Source organism: Lagenorhynchus albirostris, chromosome 6 (assembly GCF_949774975.1).
Source record: "Lagenorhynchus albirostris chromosome 6, mLagAlb1.1, whole genome shotgun sequence".
In the NCBI taxonomy this organism is placed as follows: Eukaryota; Metazoa; Chordata; class Mammalia; order Artiodactyla; family Delphinidae; genus Lagenorhynchus; species Lagenorhynchus albirostris.
This window is the reverse complement of record NC_083100.1, coordinates 7,888,492-7,903,556: the sequence shown is the minus strand read 5'-3', so window position 1 is coordinate 7,903,556 and position 15,065 is coordinate 7,888,492. Positions and strand designations below refer to the sequence as shown.

The window sequence follows — 15,065 nt, the reverse complement described above, 5'->3', positions numbered from 1 at the left end:
GCAGAAAAATCATCTGATAGCCCTGTGGGGGTTCCCTTGTACATGACTCTTTTTCACTTGCTGCCTTTAGGATTCTCTCTTTTTCTTAACTTTTGATATTTTAATTGTGATACATCTCAGTGTGAGTCTGTTTAGGTTCATCTTATTTGGGTCCTTTTGTGCTTACTATATCTTCTTAAGGTTTGGGAGTTTTTCAGCTGTAATTTCATCAAATACATTTTTTACCCTCTTCTCTCTCATTTCTCCTTCTGGGACTTCTATAATGTGAATGTTGGTGTGCTTGATGTTATCTCAGAGAGCTCTTAAATTGTTCTCATTTTTTTTTTTTTTGTGGTACGCAGGCCTCTCACTGTTGTGGCCTCTCCCGTTGCGGAGCACATGCTCCGGACGCGCAGGCTCAGCGGCCATGGCTCACGGGCCCAGCCGCTCCGCGGCATGTGGGATCTTCCCAGACCGGGGCATGAACCCGTGTCCCCTGCATCGGCAGGCAGACTCTCAACCACTGCACCACCAGGGAAGCCCCTGTTCTCATTTTTAAAAGTTGTTTTTCTTTTTGCTGTTCTTATTGAGTGATTTCCGTTATTCTGTCTTCCAGATCACTTCTACATTCTTCTGTTTCACTTAGTCTGCTACTCATTCCTTGTAGTGTGTTTTACCTTTCAGTTGTTGTATTCTTCAGTTCTCACTGGTTCTTTTTTATATTTTCTAGCTCCTTGTTAAAAGTCTCACTGTTTGTCTATTCTTTTCCCTAATTCAGCAAGCATCCTTATTACTGATGCTTTGAATTCTTTATCTGGTAAATTGTATATTTCTGCTTCATTATTTTTTTTTCCCAGGGATTTTCTCTTGCTCTTTCAATTGAGACCAGTTCCTCTGTCTTTTCATTTTGCTTAACTTTCTCTGTCTCTGTGAATTTAAGTGAACTAGTTACCTATCGCAGTCTTAAAGGGGTGTCCTTATGTGAGAGTGTCCCTGTACAGCATGTGTGTGCCCAGTGCCTTTAGTGGGAGAACTGGATTTGTTGTGAACAGGAGTCACCATCTTTCTTTGAGATGTGCTGGCAGCTGTCACCTTGGTAGGAGGTGGGGCTGGAGATGGAAAGGCTGGGGCGGAGCCAGCTGTGAGGCAGGACTTCCCCTCTGCTCAGTGACCATTACTGCCTTACTGGGGAGTGGGGTTGGATCTCAAGATGATGGAGCAGAAGCCCTGAGGTTCTGGTCTGAGCTGGCTCTGTTCCGTTTAAGTGTGTGTTCTCCCCTCTCTCAGCACGGGCACCCTTGCCCCAGAGGGGGCCAGTGCTAGAGCAAGAGGGGCCTGTGTGGGCTCTTAGCTCATGATGGGGTGCAGGCCATGGTGAGATGGCTGCTGTCACAGATTGGAACTGCCCCCACGTGCTGCCTGTGTCAGTGCCAGCAACGGCCACCTCTGCCATGCTGAGACACCACCCCGGGTCCCAGTTGCCTCTGTGTCCCACAGCCAAGTTCTCTTCCCACTTGTGGTAGCCCTTGCTCCAGTGTGGAGCTGTGAGGTGAAGTAAGTGTGGCTCTGGTGTACACTCAGCTCAGGCTAGGAAACGTGCCAGTGCAGTTCTGGGAACGGGGCAGCCACTGGAGCAGTCCTTGTTCTGCTCTCTCCGCCCTGCTTAGGAAGCAAGCCAGCACTTGCACCCTCCTCATGAGTGGAATCCAGGCTTCCCACAGCTCTCCTGTTACTCCTAGTAGCCCTCCATCTAGCCAAGGGAGCTTGTCTTCCCTGGGTTGGACCCAAAACACTTGCTCCCCAGGGTGGATCTCTGCCTGTGTATTCTTCCTTTTCCTCTAAATCCCCTCCCAGTGGCGCAAGTTCTGACCTGATTGCTTCTCTTCCCTTCTTGCTGGATTCCATGTGGATCTTTCTTACAGCCTTGGTTGTACAGGAGTCTTTCTGCCAGTTTCCAGTTAGTTTTCAGTGAGAATTGTTCCTCATGTAGATGTATTTTTGATGTGTTTGTGGGGGGAGGTGAGTTCCACATCTTCCTACTCCACCATCTTGATTGATCCCCCCCAGTTTGGTTTTAAGTCATTTTTCCAGGTTCACTGCCAAGCATGGGCTCTTCTGACTTACCATTTTCATCAGGAATTCACATGGTATGATATTGAAAAAATCTTTAGTAAGAGATGAGACCTGGAAGGTAGGTGTATTAGTCAGGGTTTTAGAGAAACAAAACCACTAGGACATGGATATGGAAAGGTATTTATCATGAGGACTGGCTCATGCAGTCATGGAGGCTAAGAAGGCCCACGGTGTGCTCTCTGCAAGCTAGAGACCTAGGAAAGCAGGTGGTGTAATTCAGTGAGTCTGAAGGACTGAGAACCAGGGGGCTGATGATGTACATTCCAGTCAAGGTCTGAAGGTCTGAGAACCAGGAGTGCCGAGGGCAGAAGTTCAGTGTCCCAGCTCAAGTAATCAGACTGGAAGGGCCAAATTCTTCCTTTCTCTTCCTTTTTGTTTTACTCAGACTCTCAACATACTGTATGGTGCCCACCCGCATTAGGGAGGGTGAACTGCTTTAGTGAGTCCTCCTATTCAAGTGCTAATTTCATCCAGAAACATTTTCACAGGTAGACTGAAATAATGTTTAGCCAAATATCGGCACCCTGTGATCCAATGAAGTTAACACATAAAATTAACCATTACAGGGCTTCCCTGGTGGTGCAGTGGTTGAGAGTCCGCCTGCCGATGCAGGAGACACGGGTTTGTGCCCTGGTCCAGGAGGATCCCACATGCCGCGGAGCAGCTGGGCCCGTGGGTCATGGCCGCTGGGCCTGTGCGTCCGGAGCCTGTGCTTCGCAGTGGGAGAGGCCACAGCAGTGAGAGGCCCGCGTACCGCAAAAAAAAAAAAAAAAGAAAGAAAAATAAAAAATTAACCATTACATTGGATTAGATTACAGAGTTGCATTGAGGAACCCTTAAGGGTTTTGGAAATGCTGTTCATAAACTATCTTCTGTGTTTTAGGTGAAACATGGATTGAGGAAAAGAGATAAGTCGTTGAGAGACCTGTTAAGAATCTTGTCATCTTTAGGCTACGCTATTGCAACAATCTGAATTCAGACAGTGCTAATCAAGTTGGAAAGGAAGGAATCTGTTTAGGATACATTTTGAAGACAGAATAGACAAAATACGGTAATAGAGTATTATTAATGGAGAGAAAGAATTTAGATGACTGCTGTTTGCTGCCTACCGATGATAATGATGTCATTAATCTGGATGCAGTATGCAGGCAGAAAATCTGGTTTGAGGACAATAATAACTTGAATTAGAAACATGTTGCATTCAAAGCGCTTGCCAATATTATTCAACAGGAAGTTGGAAAGTTAAAGGAGAACTTCAGAGAGAAGGGTTGGAGATGTAGATTTAAAACTCTTTAACAGAGAAGTGAAATGAGTCTTAATAATAGAACATTGCAAATGGTAGGAACTGAAGAGGTAAGTGAAAGAAGAGGAGTCATCAAGGAAGTTTGAGAATTGCAGAGAGAGTTAGAAGAACCAGGTGACTGCTGTGTCCTGGATGTCACTGGAGAAGAATGTGTAGTCCAAGGGGCTGATGAGTGGCATCCTGTTCTGGGGTGGCCTAGAAGAAAATAACTGAGACTATACCATTGTTCTGGTGATGAGGATTTTCCTCCCTGGGAATACTGAAAGCTTTATTTCATTGTAGAGATGAGGGCAAACATCATATTCCCAGGGGGATTAAAGAGTATGTCATGGGGAAATAGAGCTTATGAGTCTAGACCACATTTTCAAACTTTGGCAGAGACGGGAATGAGAGAAATAGAATGGTATCTGGTAGCTTGAAGCGTGCAGAATAAGAGCAGGGCCAGGCCCTTGATTTGGATGTATTCTGTTGGGGAGGCTACTGTGGAGAGAATAATGAGTATGACAAAGTTCTAGAGTAGATAGATAAAAATTGGATGAAGAGGGCTTCCCTGGTGGCACAGTGGTTGAGAGTCCGCCTGCCAATGCAGGGGACATGGGTTCGTGCCCCGGTCCAGGAGGATCCCACATGCCACGGAGCGGCTGGGCCCATGAGCCATGGCCGCTGAGCCTGCGCGTCCGGAGCCTGTGCTCCACAATGGGAGAGGCCACAACAGTGAGAGGGCCACATACCAGAAAAAAAAAAAAAAAATTGGATGAAGAACACACCTTGAGGAGGTTGTCAACATGTAGGGACGTTTCTTCCTCTCATACAGAATGAGAGGAGAGGATAGATGAAATCATAGAGGGCTTTTGTCAGAAAGAAGAGTGAGTCCGTATAGGGGAGAGTTGGGAATTGAAGGCATTGACTGTAAATGAGAGAGTTAAGGGTTAGGTTGACACTTCCTCTTCCAGCTATAGCATAGAAAATAATTGGAAACCAATCTTCCTTCTGAGAACAACTAGAAAAGCTCACTACCACCCTCTCTCCCCCAGCAAAGGAAAAAAAAAAAGAATTGAAGGTATTTGAGAGGTAATAAGAATGAATATCTAGGAGAGAATAAAGGCTTAGGGAGATAAGGCTAGTGTTTCGTGTTGTTTGTCTCCTACAGATGTTTACTAATTTTTGGAGGGATCAGCTGAAAGACTTAGAAGCTGAAAAACTGAGTGGTGAATTTGATAATCTCTTAGGGCCAGAGAGAAAAGGATTAGAATTTAGGCCCTGCCCAGGTTGGGAGTGTGTGGCCCTAGTGAAACAGTCTTATTTGGGATTGGTAGATACACCTACAAGTAAGGGTGACTGCATGTATATAGGCCTTTAAAGGAGTTGTAACTCTACTTTGAATACATTTAAACCCTGAAAAAAGATTAAGGTAATTTGTTTTATTTGTCTTAGGTACTTGGCAGAAGCAAATGTAAATCCTGTTTGAAAGATGATAACATTATACTAGACCTCAAATTATTACTAGAAACATTTTGAAAGTATAATGTCCAGCCCATAATAATAAAAAAGAAAATCAGGCACATGATCAAACAACACAAACAAAATCAAACAGAAGAAACAGAAGGTAATATTAGATCAGTAGGGACCTCTGATATTGGAGTTTTTAGGAGCCAACTTTAGTATAGCTATTCTTACCTTGTGCAAAGAGATAAAAGATTCACCATTTTCCACAGAGAACTGAATACTTTCGAAAGAATGATATGGAAAATCTAGACTTGAAAACATAATAACTGAAATTAGGAACTTGATGGGTTCAACAGAAGATTAGATATAGCTGAAGAGAGAATTAGTGAAGTGGAGAATTACTGAAGCAATTGAGGGAGACATTAAGACTTTGAGAAGGTCAAAAGTGTGTAATTGGAGTCCCAGACAAGGGGTTGAGAGAGAATGGGGCAGAAGTGATACTGAAGGAAATTTGCTGAAAGCTTTCCATAACTGTTGAAACTTATCAAGCAATAGATTCTCAAAACCTTACTAAGACTATGCAGAATAAAAAGAAATCCATACCTTGGTATATTGTATAAACCTGTAGATAACCAAAGACAAATAAAAAAATTTCAAAAGCTGTCTAGAGATGGGGAGAGGGAATAAAGTATACTTTCAAAGAACCAACAAGTAGAGTAATGGCTAACTTCTCAGCAGACACAATGGAAGCCAGAAGACGATGGAATGATATCTTCACATTAGAGAAAATAACTGTCAATCTAGAATTTTAAAACCTGCGCTAATATCCTACAAAAATAAAGATGAAATACAGATATTTCAGACTTGGCAGTTTTTCAGTTGCACTAGCCACTCTTTAAAATGTTTGAAAGACAAATGTGGCTAGTGGCTACCTTATTGGGCAGCACAGATATTGAAAATTCCCATCATTTCAGAAAGGACAGCATTGCTATAGATATTAAGAAAACCATGAGGATATTTTGAAGAACCACGGCCTCCCCCCCCAAAAAAAGGGGAACCTTTAGGTGATATTGACAAATGCTTAAAAATGCAAATTAACAAAACCGATCTAAAAAGAAATTTAAAAATTGAAACTATTTAAATGTTAATTTTTGTGTGTGTGTGATGTCTGCCTTTAGTATCAGGGGGAATACTATCCCCATAGAATTAATTGGGGAGTATTTCTCCTACTTTTTTAGAAGAGTTTGAAAAGGATTGGTGTTATTTTTTCTTTCTGTTTGGTAGAATTCACCAGTGAAGCTACCTGGGCTTTTTTTATTGGAAGATTTAAAATTACCAGTTTAATTTCTTTATTTTTTATATGTCTATTTAAATTTTCTATTTCTTCTTAAGTCAGCTTCAGTAATTTGTGTTCTTCTAGGAATTTATCCGTTTCATCTAAGTTGTCTAGTTGGCATAAAGTTGTTCACTGATTCCCTTATAATCATTTTCATTTCTATAAAGTTAGTAGACCTGTCCCCTTTTTCATTCCTGTTTCTGTGATCATCCTGTGGAGGTGGAATGGACCCCTTCCCAATTAGTAGGATGTCTATACTGATTGCACTCTGTACATCAAGAGAATCTGAGAGAAAATTTATGACTCACCTAGGAGACTCCTGGGGAGAGAAGGGTGGGTATAAGCATCTCTGGCCTGGCTTGAGCCAGAGGGAAGGAGTGAGGTTGGCCTTTATAATGGTTAGGGGACTGAAAATGCGGAGGTCCCATGTGCAGGCTGGGGATTTGTGAAATGTGAATTTCCCTCTCGTGCCAAAAAAGGTGGGGATGCAATGGACTTTCTTATCAACCTGTCCAGGTTGGGTCAAAGGGGAAGGGGGAGGTGAGGCTCAAGGTAAATTAGTGGTCAAACATCAAAAAATGGAGCCAGACTCTTTATCACAAGTTGTAAATTTTGGTTAAAATTTTTTTTGCAATTTTTGATTTTTCTTCAGATTGGATAATCTTGATTGATCTGTTTTTCCATGTTTATTGATTCTTTCTTCTGTTAGCTCAGATCTGCTCTTGAGTTCCTCCAGTGAAATTTTCATTTCAGTTGTTCTGTCTTTCAACTTGGAATTTCCATTTGGTTCTTTTAAAATAATTTCAATCTCTTACTGATATTTTTTATTTGATGAATCATTGTCATCATAGTTTCCTTTAAAGATGATTTCTTTTAGTTCTTTGAACATATTTATAATAGCTGCTTTGAAGTCTTTGTTGCCTGAATCTAAAATCTAGGCTCACTTAGAGATAATTTTTATTGAAACTATCCCCTGCCCCATTGTATGGGTCAGACTTTTCTGGTTTTTTTTTTTTTTGCATATCTTATAATTTTTGTTGAAATCTGGATGTTGTTGATAATATATTCTGCATTCTGATTCCTTTTCCTCCAGAGTTGGAGGTGGTTCCTCTGTTTGTTTAGCGGCTTGCATGGGCTAATTCTGTGGAGTCTGTTTCTCTCATGGTGTGTAGCTAGCTGCTCATGTCTCTGCTCAGTTCTTTTTTTCTTGTTTTTATTTTTAAGCATGACTTTCTGATAGTTGCCCTTGAGTCAGCATATCTTAGTGGTCAGCTTATGATTAGTCAGAAGTTGTGTTTAAACTCCTTGAAACGATGAGGCCCCCACCCTTTGTCAGTGGTCCTGGTGAGACTTGGGAAATGCATTCAAAATTGAGGCAGTTTACAAGTCTGCCCTGGGTTTTGCTTTCTGTATTTGCAAGGCTCACATTCATCCAGGGATGAATAGCTCTGTAGGACCCACTCATTTCTCTCCTGTATGTTTACAGTCTTGAGCATACACACAGCAGGAAAATGTAGATTCTTAGAAGATGCACTTTGGTTGTCTCATTCCCTGATTCTCCCTGTTATATTTCTGGTTGGTCTCTTGATCTGTTGCTTGCCCTAACTGGTATTACAAACCAGACTAGCTGTGATATTGGCTTTTCCTGATTTTTTGCCCCTTAAATCACTATTGTCGTTAAAAATGCCTGTGGGCGTGGAATTCTTCTCGCTCTGCTCCAAATAAATTTAGCTCTCTCTGGCAGTGGGGTTGCCAGTCATTACAGCTTGCCCTGCCCTATTAGGACTTCCACATCAAGAAACTGGGGGTAGGTGTAGGATGGTGGGAGCCCTAGGCTAAACCACCATACATTTCCACTGTTGTTACTGAGATTCAGTAGATTTTTCTTGAATAAACACTTCTCAATTTGTTGTATGTCTTTGGTTAATATCCAGATCCTTAAATGGTTGGTTTTGATAATTTTGTCCATTTTTATTGTTGGGGATAATATTTGTCAAACTCCTCATTCAACCATTCTGGGGGTTCTTTCCCCTGCCTTCTCTCTCAGTTTCTCTGTCTCATTTTTAAACATTTAAATTTTATTCATACTAAATTTTATTTCAGAATATGTTATGAAGTAGGGATCTATTGGCTATTTTTTTAAAAAATGGCATTAAGTAGTGTTTTAACATTACTTAACTATTTCATGTGTTTCCCAATTATTTGCAATGTATATTTTTTATTTTTAAATTTCAGTGAGATTTATTTTAATCCCATCCTCTTTTTTTCTTTATTCCATTATTATATCCTCTTTCACATGTTTTTACCATCTCTCGCTTTCCATTGGCTCCATCTTAGCTTCTGAATAGGCTTAACCTTCTCTTTCTTTAAACCTCTCATGACTTATCTCCTTGAGTTTCCTTCACTACCCAGGTTCATTAATTTCTTCTGTTCTTGCTACTCATAAGGCTGAATGAGACTAGGGTAAGGCAAGTGAGATGCCTAGGGCACAAACATTTAAGGAGGCACTTATCTTGGAGTCCTACAAGCATGGGGATGGCACTTGTGTCACTTAGCTGTCATAAATTTTGTGTCCTAGGTGCCTTGCTTGCCTCACCCTAGTCCTGGCTCTGCTACTCATATTTCTCTCTAGTATATATTTGTTGTAACCTGGTTTTTGTCCCAGATAGTCTTCATTTATTCAAATTTTTGAGCACCTGCTCTGTACTATACATTGGGTCTCAAGACACCACTTCTTTTACCCAGATGCTTTCTTTGTTTACACTTTCTCAAGTCTAGTGCTTTTCCTACATTACTCCTCATTCCTACTCTTTTGTACCATGTGACACTATTAACCATTACTGCCTGTTCATCCTAATCTTAGCCCAACTCTTCAGAATGTACAGCTCTTTCCATGGCAAGACACCCTCTCTAGGAGCCAGTGGGCAGTTGGGCAGTGTATCATTGGCCCTCATTCTGGAAGCTGGTGAGGATTAGCTGGTGACTTGTGCTTTTAGTGTGTCAGGGTAGGAGTGTCCAGGATTTTTCCAGGGTTAATGGGCCTTCACAACTACATCACTGGGAAGGGAAGGTTGCTTGCTTGTTTGTCTTCTGCTTAGCATCTTGTATTCTTGGAATCTTTCCATCTGCTTCCAGTGCTTTGATACCCAAAGGCAGACTTTGACTCTGCTCGGCTGGTCTGGCTTATTCCTGCTGACTTTGTTTCCTGGTTTTCCATTCTTTGCTGATTTGTTTTTAGCATGGTTTCCCTGAATGATCCTGCTTTGCTTGGTGTTCTCACTGCTTGCTCATGAAAACAAACTCATCCAGTCATTTAAGGAGTGATTATTGAGCACCTGTTCTATCCTAGGTACTGTGGGAGCCAGTGGGATTATAGTGATGATCTCAACTAAACATTCCTTATCTTCCTGAGCTAGACAGAAACGTTAGGTGTAAATCACACCAACTGAGGCATTTGCTGTGAAAAAAGGTTACAAATGCAGCTGGCCTAGGACATTTGAGTTGAGATCTCTGTGCCTCCGTCTCACTTGACTGGCAGTAACTCCCCTTAACTTTGAACTCTTGCCTGCATCAAGCCTTGATATGAAGCGCCCCATTGTCAATCCTGGCTCTTGGTTTTGGATTGCCTTTCTTCTGCTTGCAGCTTGCTCCAGCCCCTTGCCCCACCCAAGGCTGCCATTATTTGTTTTCTTAGTAGTTCGTGCAAACCCTGATCATGAACCTGTCTTCCTTTGGAAGTCATTGTCTCCCTTGTTTTCTTAGCATCAGACTCTATTGTTTTTTTCCCCTGTATCTTTATTAGCTTCTTTATTATGTTTTCTACTTCTTCTTCCTCTTTGCAAAAAAAGTTGCCCTCACCCAGATTTTGTCCTAGGCCCTCTTCTGCATCACCTTACCCCTTTTTGGCAATCTCTTCCATTCTAGAAAACGTTGGGTTACCGTCTTTATGCAAATGGCTGGCTAATTCATCTAAGTTATGCTCCAGTTTTCAAGTTCTTGATGTAGAAGTATGTATTTCCACGTGTAGAGGCATATATATAGAGGTATGTATTGCCATGTAGAGGTATATAATACCCCAAGTAGAATTCATCATCTTCTCTAACTTAGTGATGCTATCATCTCCCAGTCTCCTTACTTGAAATCTCACGCAATTGCCACCTCCTTGCTCTCCTTCAGAAATGCCTGGTTGCCAAGTGGTGCCAGTTTTCCTATGTAATATACCACGTTAACGGTCTGTTCGTTTCAGTGTCTGCAGCTGCAACTCTAGTTCGGGCCTTCCTTTCCTTTCACCCAGTCTGTTCTGGTTCTTCCCTGAGGTGCAGCTGCTGCCAGTCTTTCTCAACTCTAGATGACTCTAAATGTGCTATGCCAGGTTAATTTTTCCTGAAACACAACTTTGGTCTGTTGTTCTTCTCTTCCACTCATTCATGCTTCAGAAATTCCCTACCGCCTTTGAGAAACGGGGCAGGTTTTCTAGACCTCCCAACTTGTTTTATTTTCCTTGCCACTGCCTCCCTTCATATAGGCTGGACTCCATCCAAATGGAATTAATGTGGCAAGAACCTGCCTGTGTATTTCTGTTTGTGTGTCTATATATTTTTTTCCTTTTGCCAACAGTATGCTTTTCTCACATTCTCAGTTCTTAACATCTTTCCTGAAGCTCTCTTGGATTTCCTGATCTGGAGAGTCTCTCTTCCATCATATGTACATTACCCATACTTAAAAAAAAAGTGCTTATCACTCCCCAACTTGTATTAGTTGTTATTTTAATATGAGTTCTATAAGTCTAATTAACTTTTGTATCCCTCACTATGCCTAGTGTATAGTATCTTGCAGAAATAGTTGTTGAATTAAGGAGTGGATGAATGCATTTCTGAATGAAACCAGCAGATGGTCTGGACTCCTCTGTGTGCCTTTTCCACTACCTTGTTGTTTATCTAAGACCATCTGTTTCTCTCTCTTCTTGAAACTTCTTGACTTTATCTCTGAATCTCTTCACATATCACTAAGTGGCTTGTTACTCTGTCTCTGTTGCTTCTGCTCTCCTGAGTTAGTATTAATTTCAATTTAAAGAAAAATTACATCATTTTGGTGAAGGATGTGTGTGGGAAGTTTAGAGGAAAGGGTTTTAGTGTTCAGAATGACATCTTGATCCACTTTATGGGAAAGCAGGCTGCCCATCCGGATTTTGAGAATTTGCAAGTATAGGCTTGAATCCTGGGCCTGTGGCCAGCAGAGAATAGAAAGTAGATGTAGTGATGACATGTTCAGTGTCCAGGTCAAAGGCCAGGGGGCCAGCTGCAGGGCCCCACATTCCAGTCCGCTGAGCCAGGCAGCTGCCTTGTATTCCTTAGGAGCAGCTGCCGGAGCTTCTGGTCAGATGACTGGTTTGAAGTGATGGCAGGTAAGAGTAGGGAAGTAGATGTCTAACTACAGTATTCCCATTTTTTGAAAGCTAGTGAATCATCTGCAGTTCCATGCATAGTTGTGGATATCTGGTTGTGGCAGTAAATTAGGTTATGTTTATATTGATGAATGCTAAGGAATTGATTTATTTGATTTTGTAGAAGAACGTCATTTGTCTAAGGTTAAACTTAGTAAATGCCGCATCTCTTGAGCCCTAGTTTAGTACCTATTTCATTATAGACTTTAGATTCTAGATCTTTATACCATTTTTCAAAACCATATTCCCTCCTGCTCTTGTACATTCCCCTAGCTGAATAGAACCTCAGAACTCCTTAATTTCAACCTCATTGCCCTATTTGTGGAGATTTTTAGTTGAAGGGGCCCAAACAAGCAGGCTGGTGATACCCATGAAGTTGAAGACCTTGAAAAGCAAGTCAGGACAGATGGTGTGCTTGACTAACTGCCTAGGAGAAAGTGACGCCAGGACCCAGGAGGGATACCACATTGCCTTTGCCATCCAAGTCCTAAATTTCCCAGAGCACAGAGGAGGCTTCAGGTTAACAGTTCTTCAGTCACCCATCTCTCTTTGGTTTCAGCTAGTGACAACTGAGCTGATCAAGGCCAGAAGAACTCTGAGCTGAGCAGTGGAGGCCCTCCGGGATCTAGAGAGAAGAGGTGACCGTGGAACCAGTAATGAGCCATCCTGACTACCGGCTGAACCTCCGGCCCCTGGGGACCCCCAGAGGTAGCAAAAGGAAAATGGAATCTGCTCTAGCAACTGGAGACCTGAACTAAAGTGGAATGGAGGTGCAGGGCGGGTCTTAGGACTGAGGGAGACTGTAATTCCCTTGGTGGCCTGTTCAATATTCTCCTGTGTCATTTACTTTAGAATTGTGTGTTTTCTTGCTGTCGTAATTTATTGATATTGATTACAGTTGTTTAATCTCCTCTAGAAGAGTGATGATCTTTTAGTAATTCCTATTTTTAAAGGTTTGTGTCTATAACCAGCAAAGCATACTGAACCCATTATTCGGGTTATGTTCCATGTATATTGTGGTGCTGATTTAAAATTCAGGTCTCAAATCTGTGTACATTTTATTCATGTTTCCTTATCAATGTTTCCTCTTTATGACTATTTGAAATCATTATCAGGGAATTTTATTATGTTTTGGTCTTTCTAAATAAGAAAAAAAAGGTGAAATATCTCCAGTTTTGGAGATAGACGTTTGAGTAGAGTTGATTGATGCCTCATGTTTCTAGGCGCGTCCTCTTTGGCTGGCCCACGTGGTGTTGGTGCTTCACCAGGTGACAAAAAGTCAAGGAGCAAGACCACACGAGGGAAGAAAAAAAGCATATTTGAAACCTACCTGTCCAAGGAGGATGTTTCAGAAGGCTTGAAGAGAGGAACACTTATTCAGGTGCTTAAAATATACTAGAAGGCTATTCCTTGAATATGTGGAATCAGAAGTAATCGATTACTCATTGAAACTGTTCATTTTTCTCTGCTGTGTGCTTTGAGAGAAATGATGACATAACAGGCCCAGGGCTTCCCACTTCTCAGACCGGCAGTATAACTAGAGGTGATAAGTGCCACCAGACTGTGACAAAGTGCTCTGAGGTTTGAGAGAAGGGAGCCGTTACTTCCAGTTAGGGTTGTCTAGGAGTGCTTTATTGGAAGGGATATATTAGAGCCAGGCCATGGATTGGTGCAGTTTGAATAAGTGGAGAGAAAGAGCTTTACAAGGGGACCAGTGTGGACTGCTAAGCGAGAAGTGGGATATAGCGTGTGGCTATAAGGAACATTGATAGGTCAGTTCGCCTGGAGCACATGGATGCTGCCTGACAGAGAATAAGCTTGAAAAGGAAACAGTAAATAGCAGCAGACAATATTTGTTGAGTGCTTTATAGTTTACAAAATATTTTTACAAGCTAATTCAGCAGTTTGGCTCAGCAAACGTTCAGCTATCCACTGTGAGCCAGGAACAGTTTATATAGTTAGGAGCACACAGCGTGGTTGCTCCCGAGATGAAGGTGGATGAGACTGACTTTCTATACTTTGAGCCTGCAGCCCAGTAGTGGAGCAGGCAGTCATGTGAACAGATGATTTGAGGATAAAGGGTAAGTGCTCAGATAAAAGTGTGACCACTTACTGGAGAATGTTGGGGGAAACCAGGAACTGTAGGAGATGACACCTGCGGTGAATATTGAAAGATGACTCATTTGGGTCTATTAAATGAGTGTTATGTGTGTGTGGGAAGGGAGTTATGGAAAGGCCGTGACACTGATGAAGACACGAACTGTGAAACAATATGGAGTGAGGCAGCTTAGGTCTCTTTAGGCGTGAAATCTGAGGCAGGTAGTAGGCAGTGAGATGGAGAGGGAGGCGAAGCCACATATTCTTTGAATTAGTCTATTTTATAATTCTTAGTTTAGTATAGAAACATTGCCATGTGTTACCTGGCTTGCTTGAAGATGTCGACTGTGTTCCATTTTCTCTCAGTCCGAGTGTCCAGCTTCTATATTTGTGTTTGGGGCTGGAGATCCAGCTAATTAATAGATACTGTCATCTTCTCTTCCTTTTTATCACCTTTTGTATTTACCTGTGGTCACGTGCTTAATATAGACTCTTGAATGAAAATTTGTTTTTAACAAATTAATTAGTTGCTCGCTCTGATTTCAGAGGTACAGTTGGTTTTTTTTTTTAAAGCTTCCCTTGATTTCTTTGATAAGGTCTCTCAGGAAAGTTAAAGGTTCAGTTGGACATTTGTTCATTCATTAATCCATTCATTTGCTGTTTGTCGTTCAGGGCACATACTGAACTTCATTTTATCTGCAAGTTTCTTGGCCCTCATCTTGTTCTGTGTATGAGGACCTGTTGTGCTTTTCCCATTCTCATCTCCTGCCGTTCTCTTCCAGGTACACTCTGCTCAGTTCACCCTGATCTTCGAAACTTTGCCAGTAAAAACTCTGCTCTTTGATTCCTCTATGACTTTGTACATACTGTTCCTGGTGTTAGGAATGCTTTCTCCCACTATCTTCATGTAATTGTGCTTGACCTTACCTAAATGTTACCCCCTTTACGAAGCCTCACTTTAATTCTCCAAGCAGAATTGGCCATTACCACTTTCCTGAAGCCGACATTTTTGTTTACCCTTTATTCTAAACTTATTATCATTTCTTGGAATTTATATTTCCTCAAATGGACTGTTCACTTCCTTGTGGGCATGGCCATATTTTATTCCCACAAATTAGCCCAATGACTGGCATTTGATTGATGCTTAATAAATTTATATTGAATAAATCTTTATTTACTGACTGAATAAAGGATCAAGGTACTGTCTTTGAAGAAGAATGAGAGGATCCTCTGTTGTTATGACTTGGAAGAAAAATTGTTTATAAAATTTACAAAGATAGGCTCAGGAAACTATTCTGCAGTGGTATTATTTTTGCTCCCTCGTATTA

At 41.5% G+C, this 15,065-nt stretch overlaps 1 protein-coding gene across 11 annotated transcripts in view; it reads left to right on the top strand.

Moving 5' to 3' along the window:
* The window catches only part of DIS3L2 (DIS3 like 3'-5' exoribonuclease 2), a 375,493-nt gene that overhangs the window by 41,851 nt on the left and 318,577 nt on the right, over positions 1-15,065 (top strand). For all 11 annotated transcript variants that reach the window (XR_009541014.1, XM_060151851.1, XM_060151847.1 and 8 more), the window contains exons 2-3: positions 12,200-12,348; positions 12,864-13,021. Coding sequence is in view for 10 of the 11 variants with exons in the window: in XM_060151851.1 (XP_060007834.1) it covers positions 12,297-12,348; positions 12,864-13,021 (210 nt within the window). In the remaining variant the exon portion in view is untranslated. The remainder of the gene's footprint in view (positions 1-12,199; positions 12,349-12,863; positions 13,022-15,065) is intronic.